Source organism: Tenrec ecaudatus, chromosome 10, assembly GCF_050624435.1.
Source record: "Tenrec ecaudatus isolate mTenEca1 chromosome 10, mTenEca1.hap1, whole genome shotgun sequence".
Lineage (NCBI taxonomy): Eukaryota > Metazoa > Chordata > Mammalia > Afrosoricida > Tenrecidae > Tenrec > Tenrec ecaudatus.
In genome coordinates, this window is record NC_134539.1 from 17,385,690 (window position 1) to 17,402,116 (window position 16,427).

Sequence of the window (16,427 nt, forward strand, 5' to 3'; positions counted from 1 at the left end):
TGTAGTGGTTACATATTGCGCTGTGATCCTCAAGGTCGGCAGTTCAGACCACCAGCTGCTCCCTGGGAGAAAGGCTGGGCTTTCTGCTTCTGTAAACTGTTACGGTCTTAGAAACCCACCAGGTGGTCTTTATGAGTTGGCATTGACTTGATGGCAGTTATTTTTTTGGTACCTGTCACTATATCCACCTGCGTATATAGTCAGTGATTCCCTCCTATGCTAATGAAAGATTTCATTGACGTCATTAGATAAAATGTCTACTCCCTCCCTCACTGCCACCGAGTCAATGCCGACTCAAAGGGACTCTGTAGGACAGGGCAGAACTGGTCCTGTCGGTTTCTGAGGGGCCACAACTCTTCACATGAGTAGAAAGCACCCCGTCTTTGTCTCTCAGAGCAACTAGTGGGTTCAAAGTGCTAATCTTGCAGTTAGCTGCCCAAGGTGCAACCATATCTCCCTTTAATGTCTCCATGGGCTTCTTAATATTATTTTTCTTATTTGATATTTGATATATGTGAAATATGTAGAATGCATATTCATACATACACACATGCACACATGTATTTGACAGCACATATAACTTCTAGGAAGTATAAAAGAGTTGATTTTGTCTTTGATTTTAAAAATATAAGCTGACTTTGTCCAAGTAGTTTCCTGTTTCAAATTTCTTAGCGTTTTTTTTTTTTTTTTGCTTTTAGCAATAGTTAGGCTGTTTCTGTTTTAAGGGTCCAGTTTTCTTCAAAACCAATCAAGGAATTGGGCCATCTAAGGTCCCTTCCTGTGAGGTGTAAAGCAGCCCCAGAGTTCAGGGACACACTTTTATCACAGACATAGAGTGTGAGAAGCATCCTCTGGGGAGAGAGCATCCTCTGGGGGTGGTGGGGTAGGGACGCTGTGTGACACCCCCCGAGTCAATGGTCAGGCCATGCAGGTTGTTTGTTAGCCATACTCTCATTTCCTCTGATGAAAATAGCAACCAACTAATATATTTATAGATACTCAATTATAGAAATAATTATTTAATACGACAACAATATCAGCAAACAAAAAAGCTGCTACTAAGTTGATTCTGACTCATAGTGAGTCAATAAGTCAATGCAGAGCTGCCTCTGTGGGCTCCCAATGTGGTAACTCTTAATGGGAGTAGAACACTCACTTTATCTGGCGAAGTGGCTGGTGGTTTTGAACTGATGACCGAGGGGTTAGCAGCCCAAAGTGTAACCCACTATACCACCAGGGTGTATCCTCCTACTAGACTGATAGACCCTGGAGGAACCTCGGACATTCATCTTAAGATAGTCTTTGAACTTCATCCTACAGTTACTCCTGGAGGTTACCTTTCAGCCAACTAAGACGTTGGCTTAAAAATAAACATGATCGCCCAATAGTCATCAAGTAGATGAGACCAAATAGTAATAGTCATCCAAAAGTAAAGAGGGGAAGGAAAGCTAGATCACGGGACACAGAACCCACATGTGGTAGTCACCTAATCTGGTGTCAATTTAAGGATTAATAGTGTCAGGGTGGAGTCTAGACTGTCAATCTGGAGATAGCCAACGAGACTTCTGTGTGGTCATGAGACTTCTGTGAGGGCATGACCTTCTTCTGAGAATTTTGGTACTTCCTCTTTGGAAGTCGAAGACACTTCTCTCTCTCTCTCTCTCTCTCTCTCTCTCTCTCTCTCTCTCTCTCTCTCTCTCTCTCTCTCTCTCTCTCTCTCTGTGACTCCCTGGGAGACATTGCAGAAGACCAGGCACATGGATGCAACCAGACCTCTGAAGCTGGAGAAGCCACAGAGAGACCCCTGCCAGCGCTGAGATGCTTATAACGCCACTGGACCCAAAGACTTTCGACTCACTGGCCTGTGATCGGCCTGCATTCAGCATCATCGTGTGTGTTTTGTGATTCTGAAGAGGACTTTATAGATTGGTATCGGGCATATGGGCTAATGTCAGACTTATGGACCTGATCTGGACTGGGCTGGGATGTTTTATCAATGTTCAACTGTTCTTGTATATACATCTCTTTCTTCTACACATGTGTGTGTCCATGGATTTGTTTCTCTAGTCTCCCCAGACCAGCACACCACAGAATGGAAATAATGACAATGTGGACACCTTCTGAAAAATGCAACCAGAGTCATGGAGCAGCTTAGACACATTCTGCAAGCAGAACCTAATTTGTTATGGGACCTCTCACCTCAGCCACAGTGCAACTCACACGTGTGTGTGTGTGTGTGTGTGTGTGTTTCTTACTGTCAAACTAAATCCAATGTGTTCAATTTGTGCATTTCAAAAACCACATGGTTTTTAAATGTATCTCCCAGGCTTGAAAATACGTCAGTCTTTTCCGTAGAAAATGATCAGATCTCCAGAAATTCTCTCCTAAGATATATAAGGGTTTATCAAAAAGTATTGCTATAAAATCTTAAACATTCATTAAACACAAAACTAAGAAAAATGTGGAGCTATTGTTTCCAGATATGCCCTCCGTCTTGGTCTGCACATGTTTTGTATGTGGCGTTTCCATTTCTCTGGTCCTATCCAGGAAAAGTCTGCGGTTTATACCACATTATAAAAGTCGTTTTGGCATCATCGAGGGGCTCAAATTGTGCTTCTTGGGTTTGGAGAACAAGAAGCACAAATCTGAAAGTGCAAGCTCACGGTTATCAGGTGGATGGGAATAAGGTTTCCAACTCATTCTCGTCGGGCAGCCCGTGTGCTCCCCTCAGGAAGGAGTCGGCGCATTCCTGTGATAGAAAAAAAATCTTGATGTAACGTTCCTGGCCTTGTTCTCAGCAGTGCAGTTTTCAAGTTTCTGAAAACGTCCTAAGTCCCTGTGATCAACCTATGTCCTTTGAGAAAAACTACCCAAACCAAGTCACCATAATCTTTGGAGCTGGCCTCTGTCCAGCAGGTTCCTGGGGAAGCCACTGGGCTTGAGAAGGGTCTGCAGCCAACCACTGCTCCCAGAGACGTGCTTACGCAGGCCTTGTTTGGAATAAATCCAGTGCACACCTGCACTGGAACCCCCCAGCAGCAAGACTTTTTGACTTATCTTTGTAAATCTTAAACATAAAAAACAATGCTAAAATATAAAGAAAAATACATGGTTAATAGCACAGATTTATTCAGTAGCTAAGCCCGCTAGAAGCAAACATAAACTAATATAGAGATCCGAAGACAGGAACATTCTATTTAAGATGGTGAGTAATACCTTCAAAACACTTATTTCTCAGAATTGAAGAGTAATATGCAAATCCACATAGACAAACACATCCTCGTTTCCATTTTAAATTAGACTATTTAAAATATTTCTTTATACAGAGGAAATAGATGAAATTAAGATACAGCATGTGAATCTGAGCGGAGTATGCTGCTTTCGAGACGTGGAACGATTATTTAAAGGAAACGGACACCCTCCAACCGCCCTAACCTAGAATGAGAGATGAACAAAAAGATGAGTGGCTGACAGGGGACCGCTTAGAGTTATGGCCTTGGTCTACTAATACTATTTCGGTTAATAAACATTGAGACGGAAGCAGAATTGTTTCATTTAGGACAAAGAAACAAATCAAATGGGTCAAAGCAAACACGGTAGAAAACAATGATTGAATGCCAGAAGCTAGCAGAGTTCAGAGATCTGAACAGATGCTGACTGAAATAAACACAGGCGCATATAGAAAGAGTAGGTTAAGAGGAACATCATCAGTGAGCAGTGCATTTTATATATCTATATAAAGGCAGGCTTTGAAATAACTCCTTGAGAAAATTTCATTTAACTTATAAACACTACTATTTTTCTTCATATAACAAGAGGCCTGGGTTGACACTGTGGCGGCCACCGTGGGCTCAAACACAGGAAGAATGGTGACGATGGCCCAGGACTGACCAGGCAGTGCTTCGTTGTGCATGAGGTCGCTATGGGTCGGAACCAACTTGAAGGCACCTAACAACAACCACAAGTATCCTCAAAGAATTCTTCTTCTTCCATACTATTTCCTACGATCGCCTCACTTATTGACTCTCTTGTTCTCTGGACTTTTCACATTTACAACAAATGTGAAAGCCCTGCTCCCCGATTGTTTTACACTTTAGCGGTGTGTGATTGGCCATACTGAACTCTGAGGTCCGGGATGAGAATAATACTGACTGCGATGGGTAAGGTGATGTGTCCACTTCTCTGGGCCATACTTTGCAGGGGTTGGGCAATTACGTAACGATGTGATCATCGTCCATGTTTGCGTAACACTAATTTTCATGAGAAGAGTTGGTCTTTGAAATCTGACCATGTCCATAAATGCAGAGAGGAGAGTATATTCTGTTTGGGTTGACTAATAATTATGGGGAGGCAAAATTTAGCCGACCTGGTAGAAATCTGTCCAGCTAAAATTAAATCAAGACGTTATTAAAAATCTGTTTCTGAAGAATGTCAAAGCCAAGAATGTCTACACTGATCTTAAAATGTCACCTAGTTTTCTGTAATTTTGAGCATGTCCAGCAGAGGGCACTAATATAATTAGATGAGTAGTAGTCAGACTTAATGGGAATAATTATGTGGCGTTCAACAGAAGTAGTACATTAGAAAGTCTTTCTCATTTCATCAATGAACAGTTTCTATGTAAATAAAGCCTTTGCATGAAATTTACTTAATGTTTTCTGGCTAAAGGGCCGTAATAATAGAATGTTGATGATTATTCCCTAAGAAGTCAACAACATGACAACACAACTAGTGAGGCTGGGACTTCAGACACCAGTGTCCTCAGAGGAACATTTAACACGTGGCTCGCCCTTTCCTCACTTCTTCATATGGTACATTGACCTAACGACATTTTTAAATATTTTTTTCCAAAACACCATCCCCCCCTATCTGAAATTGGAAAACTTGGCTATGGTAGAAGTTTTTAATGATACAACGGAAGCATTCTCTGATGGTAAAGATCTCTATAAGGCCATGGAAACTTTGTGATCAGTAGAAAAACCAGCAGTTAACTTTTAGGAAAAAACGAGATACCAAACCTACCACCATCGGATCCGCTCTGACTCACAGTGACCTGATCTCGGATCTGTAAGGTTGCACATCTTTATGGGAGCAGATAGCTACTCTTTCTTCCTCGGACCTGCTGCTGGGGTTAAGCCTCTGACCTTCCCAGAAGCAGTCCAGTGTTTACCACCATCACCCAAAATCATGCTCAGATAGGCTTGCTTCCTCACAAAGAGAGACACTGATGGTTCCACAGTTTTATGATTGTCACTTTCTAGGTAAAATGAATAGACTAGTCACTACTGCCAGCAAAAAGCAAGAAGTGTATATAGAAGAGAAAGCGTCACTTTGCAGCGGTGGTGACACTGGACTGCTAACTTCAAGATCAGCCCTTCAAACCCATTAGCTACTTGCAGGGAGAAAGATGAGGTAGTTTGTCCCGGCAAAGATTGACAGCGTTGGGAACCTCATTGGGGACACTGTGAGTCTGAACTCAGTGGCAATGATTGTTCTTGGTTTTGTATGTGTGTTGGTGACTATGGGGAGGGCTTTACTTTCCAGAAGCGGAAAGCCTCGTGGTGTACCGGCAGCAGATATCCTACCGTATAAATTCAGTACAATTTCTTAAGTCCTGCCCAAGTTAGCAAAGGGTCTAAGGAGACAGTGACATTTAAATCGGGTCTTTAGGGATAGATAGCCATTTATCGGATAACAGGGTGTTAGAAAAAGTCTTCTAGGGAGATAGGAACTGCTTAGGTTAAAGCGTGGATGCATGAAAGAAAAGATAATCATGAAAGGAACTTTCAGTGTTCAAGGTACATCCACCGGAAGCCACAGTTCTTCCTTAAGGGGAAGGTGATTTTACTATGTCAGTAAAGTAATTGGCAATGGATGCTTAAGAAATTTAAGTAGAGAATTAGCTTTGAATTTTTAACAGTGGTCTTTGTTAATCCTAAAGTGTCTTTAATTGTGGGTTTATGAGAGTTGGCGGGAGGTGTTGGCTTCTATCTATCTATCTATCTATCTATCTATCTATCTATCTATCTATCATCTATCTAGCTCTACTATCTTTTAATTTAACAAGAATCAGGGTTAGGAATTTGCACCTTGTTTCTGAAAGCTTGTTGCTCTTGCTTCTAGAACTTTCTAATGAACAACCCTTCGCTCAGGTTGTGCATTGGCTCTGTTTTGTCTTGTTTTTTAGTTTTAATAACTGGAAATTGTAGAGATATATTGTTTTGTCTGTTTGTTCTTCTGGCTGCTCTATTAGTGAACAGAAATTAGTTATGGTCATACTTGTATTGTCAGAAGCAAGAGTCCTCAAAAAACCAGCCACTATGGGGTCAATTCTGACTCATCATGACCATGTGTATCTCCTGGGCTTTTCCATTTGTATTAGATCTTTAGTGGAACTTTCTGGTTTCCTATTTCTAAACATGTTGACCTAACAGTGTTTGGCAGCTCATTAAAGGGCACCTTCAGTTATTTAGATGATTAGGGAAGAAGCCCAGGGTCTCAAGGTCAATGTCTCTTTTGCCCTCCTTTCCCAGGTCTAATCCAGCAATTCAGTTCCTTCACCTGTACAGCACTTCCTGACGACTGAGCACTCTGTCACTTCCTGACGACTGAGCACTCTGTCACTTCCTCTCTCCTGCAAACACCTCACCATGATCATCTCTGAACTGCCTTTCTTGCTTCCGTGTCTCTTGCAGTCTCACAACCCATTCTTCTCACAGCAGTCACAGGAGAGTGAATGATGGCTCAATATTCCCTGGGAATTATATTGTGTGAATTCCATATCCTTTATTACCCACAAGGCATTGCGGTCTTCTCCAGCTGTCATTCAACAGACTCTCCTTGGCCTCTCTGCCTAACATGACACGCCCTCTGTCATCACTCAGTACTCCTTCCCTTCCTTTTGCTTCGTATGTCACTAATCACTCATTAGCAAAGATGCTTGCTCAGGTACATCTTCTTCTAGACCACAAACGCCATGAAGGCTGGCATTGAGGCTATGTGGCTCACAGCTGTCTTCCTAGCAGAGTTAAATAAATATTGGTGGCAGCATGAGGGATTGAATGAGCAGAGCTGTGGGACGGTGATCCCCAAATTGATAATATTTTCTGCCTTATTTTGCCCAAGGGTTTTCAGTGTATGTTTGCTATACCAAGAAAATATCCTTTAGTAAACAAACCAGTAACACCAGGAATCATTTTGTCAAGAACCTAGCTATTTCACCCCAATAATGCTATCCGTCACATGGGGTTACTGAGTAGGAATCGTATCAACAGAACCTAAGAATAACAACAGTAGCTAGCATACAATGTGATCCATTTACCGCAAATGTTAACTTTGATACTTATAAAACCGTGCACTGCTCATAGCAAAACAGTGCCAAGTAAAGTGAGCATTATTTAATGATCATCAGATGCCTGGCAATTGCTGAAGGAAACTTCTGTGATTTATAGGCAACTAGAGTCTTTGGGTGGCATAAACTTGGCTCGGCTACAAATGAAATGTTGGTAGTTCAAATCTACCCGAGGTACCTCAGAAGAAAGGCCTGGCCATCTTCTGAAAGATCTTAGACATTGAGAATTCTGTAAGGCACAATTCTCTGAAACAAATGGAGATGTCATGGGCTGGAATCAACCTGAGGGTCACTGGCTCAAGGGAGGACGTTGAAAGGCACTCATCAGGTGCTGCTTTTGTCAGGTAGTGATGGATACAAGGAAAAGTAGAAGGCATTTCTTTTTACTACTGAATGACTCCTTCTTCTAGGTAGTTTCTGACTCATCGTGACCCTATATATCAGTGGTTCTCAACCTTCCTAATGCTGCAACCCTTTAATACAGTTCCTCATGTGGTGATGACCCCCAACCATAAAATTATTTTCATTGCTACTTCATAACTGTCATTGGGTGGCTCCTGTGAGTTGGCATCAACTTGATGGCATTGTAGGAGCCGTAGTGGCCGCAGCAGCCCTGGTGATTGGTAGTGGGTTATTCAATGGGCTTCTAACTTCAAGGTAACACTTCAAAACCACTAGCCACTCAACAGGTGAAAGATGAAGTTTCTGAGAAGTTTACAGTCTCAGAAATCCACGGGGTAATTCTTCTCTGTCCTATAGGGTGGCTATGAGTTAGAGTCAACCCAGTGACAGCGAGTTTATGAGTTGGAACCAACTTAATGGCAGTTGGTGGCTTAGGCCACTCTATCTGGGAATAGGGAAGTAAAGAGAAACATAGCCTGCATTCCAGGACCCAACTTGATATCTGGAGGGTATTGTTTGTAGTTACCATGCTCCAAGTCAAAAGATCTTTTGGAAGATTAGACAGTGTCTTTCCGTTTAAGCACGGTTACATAGAGGTGTGAAGACAGGTTGGTGGCAGTGGAAGAAGAGGATCTTGATGTTTAGGAGGACCTAAGAGTCATATAGATGGATTTGAAATCATGGCTTGTGGGTAAGGGGTGTTTAGATCAAATACCCAGGAATATGGGCCTGCCATCCTGTCTATCAGAAAACAGAAACATGTATGAAGTGAATGAAAGAGTTGGGTATTGCCTCACTGTGGCCGTGTGTTAAACAGCAGAAGCGCTGCAAGCCTGTAGATTGTACAATCAACTGAGCCCCGAGAACCTGGGATGCTGTTCCCAACTGTGCTGAGTTGAGGGTGCTGGTAAACCGAGAGCATAAAGGTTATTCTGTTCCCAGAGCCACCTCTATACTGAGAGTTAAGGTTCAAAAGGTAAAATTTTAGAAAATGTTGTACGTTGGGGCAGGGGCTAATATTTAAACAGCTTTGGAGGACAAGGTGCTGCTGGGTAACCTTTTGCAACGAGAATGGCAAACTACTTGTGCTGTCGGTATGTCTGAAGGGGGAGAGAATCACGGCAGACAAATGGAGTTGATGGTGTCATCCTTGGATACCTATGGTCTTGACCTAGAGCAGTCTCAGAGCAATAGTTGCCAGGAACTGCTCAAGCAAAACGACAGTCATTGTACTAACAAAACAACACTCTTGGCGTACTCCCAGTAACTGCTTGCAGCAGATTTGTCTGTAGATGAGAACACTACAGTCTAAAGCTGAATGACGTTCCACCTTCATCCCTCTACCTTGTGGGCTGCACTTTTGATGGGGAAAAAGCCTCTTTTTGAAATGGCTCCTAGGTTGTGACAAAACACGAACAGTGGAAAAGTTGCTGAATGCTATGAAAAAGAATGTGATCATATTGCGATCTTACTAAAATCTAAAACATGGGCTCAAACTTTGATGATGGAATTCTGATAAAGACCACAGCAAGTGGGCAGAGTGCTGAGCGATGAGGATGCGCTACCGTCCGGCCTCTTCCGGAAAACAGAGACACGCCGAGGGTACGAAACTGCTGGTGCTCTCGTTCCCGCACCACACGTACTCTTGTATGGTCACTTTCCTCCTTTTCACAGAAGTCAAAAGTAATTCTTAAAAATTAAAGTGAGATGTGAAATTTAGAGATCATATTAATTTGTACAATCTCCCCATAGTTCAACTATACAGTGGTGATATTGGGAGAATTACATTTCTGCGTTTTAATATACTGTCATCCTCAGCAGACTTGATTATGTATTTCTGCAGAACAGACTTCATTACTTCTCTGTGTATGAGTAGAGAATGGAACAGGAGAAACATTAGTTGATTGGGTATTTTTATTTAGAGAGCAATACAGATCTTTATCTCTCTAGAGTAGCCGATGTTAATATTCAATGTTTCATAAACTTTTGTCATTTCAATAATTTATAGTGAACTCCCTATGTGCACAACTGAAAGTGTATCATTTCTATTAAAAATTATTTTAAGAATTTAGAAAAATTAAGTATACATCCAATGTACAGATTATGAGATTTCACTTCTTTTCCAAACCATCTATCTATGATCAGGTAGAATGATGCCGCTTGAGTTAATAAGAAATAACTATTAAAATGTTTATTCATGCTGCTTGCATACCACACATGTGTATTTTGTGAGCATTCTCAGTTAAGCTCAGTGAAATTTTTTATGTTATCAACACTAATTATACAGTTTAAATGACAGGTATGGATTAAGGGTAGGGGTTATAGATTAAAGGTAGGGGTTATAGTAGGCATAGGTTTTGGAGTTGAATGGTGTTAAGTGGATTCAAATCCTAGTTTTTCTATAATCAAATGCAGGACTTCAGGCAAGCTATAGTAATCTCTCAAGTCTGTTTCCCCACAAGAGTATTGGAAAATAACATCTATTTCACTATGTTGAAAGATTTGATGGAGTATTAGAACTACTTAGCATTCCACCTATAGTTAATGTGTAATATATATATATATATATATATATACACACACATATATATATATATAAAATCCATTAATGTTCTGAGGTATTCACATTCTATGGGCAACTCGTTTATCTTCTTCCCTTGGAGGGATTTAAATGGAAGGACTCAATGATTCAATGACGAGTTTATGAATTAAAGAGTCACCACCCCCTCCAGCTTCCACAGCCCCTTTTCTCCTGCTCAGCTGTCATTCCTGTATTCTGGGGGCGCTGTCTGCAGAAGAGGCAAGATACAGTTTTTGGCTGACCGCTGAGGCCAGCTCAGCTTGCAACTCTTTACTACATTTATCAATAGTGACGAAGTGTTTTAGGGGCCAATGAAAGGTAGCTGGAGAACTTTATCACGTTTTTTAAAAAAAGGGTGGGGTAGGGAGAGGGCGAAGAAAGGAGGGATTACGAAAGCGAGTCTTACTTTTAAATCATGATCCAAATCACGAATTCCAGTTTGGCCCAAAGACCTTCACTGTGGGAACAGGAGGCCTGCTGTGGGTTCACTCAGTTATGCAGCAGCCAACCAAAGGAGCTGGCCTAGAGACTCAAAGGGATCAGGACACTGGCTAAACCAGAGCATCAGGATCCTAACTGCAACAGGTAACCCGCTCAGCACCTGGCTCTGCACATCTCCTTGGCTGGCATCAGTCCGCAGTACCGGTTTCTCCACACTTTAGAGAGTTACCCACCAGGTGTGCACCCTACTCCCTCCTACTCGAGAAGCTTACCCCTCCCTGCGATTGCTTAGCTGCGTTACCTAACACTCAGGGTAGCCCAGGAGATGCGACGAATGAGTTGGCAGGGCGTCGGGATGCCAGGAGTGACAGTTGGGGACCGCTTGGGGCTGGGGACTCTTCCAGGAAGATTTTCAGAGGCGGAATGTGAAAGGATGGGTGCCCAGATCCGGAGGGAGCCAGGAGAGGGCGGGGTCTGTGGCCGCGGACTCCCTCCAGGCGCGTTGGCCTGGCGCGCGTCCACGGGGCACTGGCCCGCCCGCCGGGGTCCGGCCAGGGCGCATGCGCAGCGCGGCGCGCGAGACCCGCGGGAAGCCCGCCTGGGCGGGGGCGCGCGCGCCCCCGCGCCGCGAGCGAGGCGGGAAAAGGCCCGCGCATGCGCCGCCCTGCGCTTCGGGCTCTCCAGGATGGGGATGGGGAGGTGGAGTTTCCAAGAGGGAACTTGACCCGTTAGCAGCCGCGGCCATGGCGGCGCGTCGGTCGCCCTCGCCGCGTCCTCCGCCCCAGGCTCGACAGCCGGGGCCCTGGTCCCCGCATGTGGCGCCGGGAGCTGAAGTCCGCGCGGTGCACAGCGAGGCTTCGGGTCTTGCCGGCGCTGCATGGATGGTCATCACCGGCAGGAGCGATAGGTCCCGGCGGGGCGACGAGGGGCCGGGGGCCCGGCACGGGGTCGAGGCGGCGGCGGCGGCGGCTCAGGCTCCCCTCCCCAGCGCGCCCATGGCGTCCGGGCGGCTCGAGGGCATCTCGCTAGAGGAGACGATGGCGACCCGGACGCAGCTGCTGGAGGACGAGCTGAGCAGCCTAAAGGAGGAGCTGGCCCTGTGTCAGGTATCGAGGGGCCTCGCCGCAGGCCTGTCCCTCCTCTGCGGCCGAAGCGCGCCCCTCTCCCTGCTGCCCGGGCCGCTGCGCCGGTGATGCGGGACCCGCCGGCCGCGCCCGGTGCCGGCTCCCCGGCGGGCCGTCGGCTGAGCCCGGGGCCCAGGGACGCGGCCACCGGCGGCCCCTAGCCCCAAAGCCCACGTTTCTGGGGGACCTGGTGTGTCGCCCGAGTGGAATGCAGCCCATGAGTTGGCAATGTGGACCAGGGAAGTGGCAACACTGGTTGAAATAAAATCCATCGATGGAGCAGCCTGTTCTTAATTTCCCAACTCTACACTTGGCCCGTATGCTTTCACAATCAAACAAACTTTTAAGTTGGAAACACCAATGCGAGATTTCCAGGGCGTCCCCAATGCTGGGAACTTCACACGTAATAAATGATGCTTAAATATCGATCAGGTTACTAGAATAACTCCTTCGTCCTTAAGTGAGACATCCCGTGTCCAGTAGAATTTGCCGGTGGAAAACAGTGCAGTTAACCAACCCGCCTGCAATTGAGGACTGGTGGGGTAGGATGTGTATCTGTCCACCCACTCGTAGATTTCATTTTCCTTTAGTTTTACATCTTTGCCACCTCTGCCCTGCTTTCATCCGCACCTGTAAAGTCAGGTGTGGGCGGCAAACGTTGGCCCTCACTCAGCAATCAAGATAGTTGAACCACCGTTTTCCAGATAAACCGCCCGTTAGGAACTGCTGTGATACTGGGTAACTTTTTGAACACTAGCACCAGTTTAGATGAAGAACATTCTTGGCGTAAACGTGGTGCTTGACCATTTTTTGCTCGTTGGTTGAGCAAAGGGAGAAATAAGAGACCAATGAATGAAAACATTTAATCAGGACCACACCCTAGACATGTAAGGAAGAGGTGCATGCTGGATAAACGGCATTTATCACACATCCCAAGGTATTGGCATCTTCTACATTGCCCTGGGCTTATACTTCCCAGAGTTTGCACATACAAGGGGGTTTCAGGGACTTCAAAGTGTTGATGGAGAAATTCCATTATCTTTGAATTCCATTTGTTCGGGAACTTTTAGAAGCCCTCCAGCCCCCTAGTGGGTGGTCCCACTTTGAAATGCATTGGTTAAAGCAGTCTGTCTTGGAAACAATTCACCTTCCTTAAATCCCTTCCCTGTTACATGCTTAACAAGTGTAGCAATAAACACATTTGGCTTTGGTAACCTTATATATCTAGACTAGGAAGATGATTGACATAATATGGTCAGATGTAAGGATATTGATAAAGTTCCTCTAGGTTTTTGTAATTGGTACTTAGGTGATCTTAGGCAATCCTGTAAAGAGATGAGATTGGTTGTGGCCATCCATCCCTTAAAACCTGTGTCACGCCATTTTTCTGTGAAGGAAGCTTGAGAGAAGCAATAACAGAATTCCCAAGGGTTTCCTAAAAAGACATTTAAATAACCAAACATCGAATTTTATATTTTGTGTTCTCATTCTGCTAAAAATCACCGTCGCAAAATAACTCAAGAAAACTCGCTGCCATCGAGTGGATTCCAAATGATAGCAGCCCTCTAGGGTAGAATAGAATCACCCTTGTGAGTTTCTGAAACACTAACTATGGGAGTAGAAAACCTGTGGAGTAACTGCTGGATTTGAACTGTTGACCTTGCGGTTAGTAGCTCAACCCATAACCGAGTCAACTACAGTAATGCTGTGATTTCAAACAATTAAACTGCAACCCACATGAGTTACACATCTCAGTTTACTAAGTACATGTAGATTAGTAATTTCAGAAAGATTATTCTAACAGGTTGTTATGAACTTTGATATTTTCAATTCTAAAAAGAAACCTTGAAAAAAAAAACAAACCCAAACCAAAACTCATCTGCTAGAATATTTTATATCCCAGCAATGGATTATATACTACAGTTTTGGAAAAATAAAATATAACTCATTGCTAGTCACGGCAGTAGCTTCATTTTGGTTATTTGTCTTTTGATACACTTTCCTTGGTGGTCTTCACTGTATGTGCTTCTGAACGATCGTGCAATAGAGAACAATCTGCTAATCCTCCCTTCCCAAGTATTACTCTGAATATGAATCAGTATTTGATTGCAATATTATTATTTTTTTCTTCCAAGAGGGGCCCTAAGGTCAGTAAGCAAATTACACAGGGCTTTGTTAAAGCATTAATTTTAGTGTAAGAGCTTATAGTATGTCAGTTTCCAAATAGAACTTTTCACTGTGAAATTAACAAGGGTACTTTAAATGATGATTTTGAATGTGACGTTTTTACCTTAAGAATTGATTTTACACCCTAAACCTAGCAAACTCTTAATTTTGCTGTTTGTCAAATGTATTGTATTTGTGCTACATGATGCTGAATATGGGGATATATGGTGTGAATTGATGCATGTTAATGTTGAATGTTCATAGAATACCAGATGAGAAAGAGTAACATTATATTCACATAGTATAGCATCAGCTTCTTTTTTTTTCTGGTAGAAGCCAAAAGTAATTACTAAATTTATAAACCAATTTCAGGCAGTAGGTTATTTAGGGCATTTAAGTGATATTCTTAAGGAGCATTAGTGGTGCTGTGGGTTAAGGGTCAGAGGTACAAACCTACCGGCACTAAGAGGGAGATAGGTAAGGCTGCCTGCTCCTGTCAAGGTTTATCAGCACTGAAGTCACTATGAGTCACTCGACTTGATGGCAGTGGGTTTGGTTTTGCCGATTGCAACCTTAACCTTGGATGCTGGTCTTGAAACCATAGAAAAGAGCTTCAAACAGATGGTGGAAAATTTCCTTCATCATCTGATTCCATTTTCCCATGCACGTTTGAAGCCCTCTCATGTAACCAGAGAACTCGGCTATATTTTGTGGTAGAAATGTAGGTACTCTAGTAGAAGCTAACCTGAATATCCGCTGAGGCACTTAATTTTACCATAAAACGGCACAAAAATGCTGAAACACTTGGCTTACACACAAGTATATGGTAATTAGAGCCTCCCCTTTCAGGTAGCTGTGCTCTATGAGATACATTGTATACTTGTGGGCATTCTTTTTCGTCAGAATTTATTGAGTGACTGCGACACTATGTCATAAAAGTTCTTCCATGGCTGTTCCTGGGTTTGGATAGGGAAATCATATGCTTCAGTGCAGGAAGTCATTTGGTAGGTTTGTTGGGGTCCCCTGGGAACCAAGTTTGTTACTGAGACCTAAATCAGGAGCTGGTGATGGAGACAGTTTGGGGAGTTTTTATTAGTACCTGTTTCCATGCCAGGTATTCCAATGAAAGACACAGCCAATTCACTGTTCAGGTGATTCAAAACAAAACTAAATACCTTACTGCCATGGAGTCAATGTTGACTCATCGTGACCCTCGGTTGGGTTTCGGTGACTGTAACTTTACAGGAATAGAAAGCTTAGTCTTTCTCCCATGAAGCTGCTGGTGGTTTCAAACTGCCGACCATGCAGGCTGCTTGCCCAACACATAACCACTACACCACCAGAGCTCCTTATGCTCAGATAACGAAGACCCCAGTTACCTATCATTTAGTGAGCTATTTCTAAAGCTGAATGTGATATTAACTTCATGAGAAGGGGTAGGAATTCTATTGTTCAACTATTTCTTTTCTGCAATAAGAACGTTCTATAGTGAAAAGGATTTTGTAGTTAATGTGTTAAATTTGTAATTCAAAATGACTTTGTTTTTGATATTTTGAAAAACACAAAGGAAATGACTAAATATAGAAAAACATGCAGAGAAGATGGGTGGTAGTTAATATTCTTGAATTATGTCAAACAGTTTGGTACCTAGATTTATGGCTTATTTTTTATCTGGTATTTGGTTTTCTTAATAATTAGCAATTTGATTCACACTGCAGATAATGTAGCATTCATAACTTAAGAATTCAGAAACCTACTTAATAAAGTTCACAGTCCACCCATAGCACTGTATTGCCCATAAATAACTTACTCCATTTCAAATCGCCAGTTAACACGTACCATATTTTACCAAATAACATTGCAGCGTACGTTTTTGCAAACCTCCCACCATCTCAAGCATTCATTTCCTATGAGCGTTGTATACCACATGTGTATGTACATGCTCTCTCTGGACTTGGGTGTTTTTCAGGCACGATATGAGTATTGTATGTGACAAGGTCTGAATAGCTGACCATAACAGAAAATAAGTAAAATTAGAGAAATGTGGCCCTCAGGCCTTCCCTACATGGCGTTTGGGTGTAAATTGGAATGACCCAGAGTAGTGGCAATCTTCTCGAGGAGTGTGTTCTTCAAGGTTCCTTTCTCTCTGGCTTCTGTGCTTTAAAATACACGAATACATTTCCAAAGAGGAGAAAACTGTCGATTTCTCTTTGAAGGTTGGAAATGGTATGTGCAATAACAAGAAAAAAGAGCAGACAAAAACATGTTTTCATCAGATAGTTACTGATTTCTCACTAAACCCTTCTCACCACGTAAGAGCTAGACCCTCGTCTTTATTCATTTAGTTCTTTTATAAAGAAAA

The 16,427-nt window shown here is 43.2% G+C and overlaps 1 protein-coding gene across 6 annotated transcripts in view; it reads left to right on the plus strand.

The window, feature by feature from the left end:
• CNTLN (centlein) overlaps nucleotides 1-16,427 on the plus strand; it is a 294,237-nt gene that overhangs the window by 90,844 nt on the left and 186,966 nt on the right. For 4 of the 6 annotated variants that reach the window (XM_075559962.1, XM_075559961.1, XM_075559964.1 and 1 more), the window contains exon 1: nucleotides 11,451-11,881. The exons of the other annotated variants lie outside the window; for them this stretch is intronic. In XM_075559962.1, coding sequence (XP_075416077.1) covers nucleotides 11,519-11,881 — 363 coding nt within the window. In that variant the 5' untranslated portion in view covers nucleotides 11,451-11,518. Of the gene's footprint in view, nucleotides 1-11,450; nucleotides 11,882-16,427 lie in introns of those variants that run through there. 6 annotated transcript variants of the gene reach the window in all.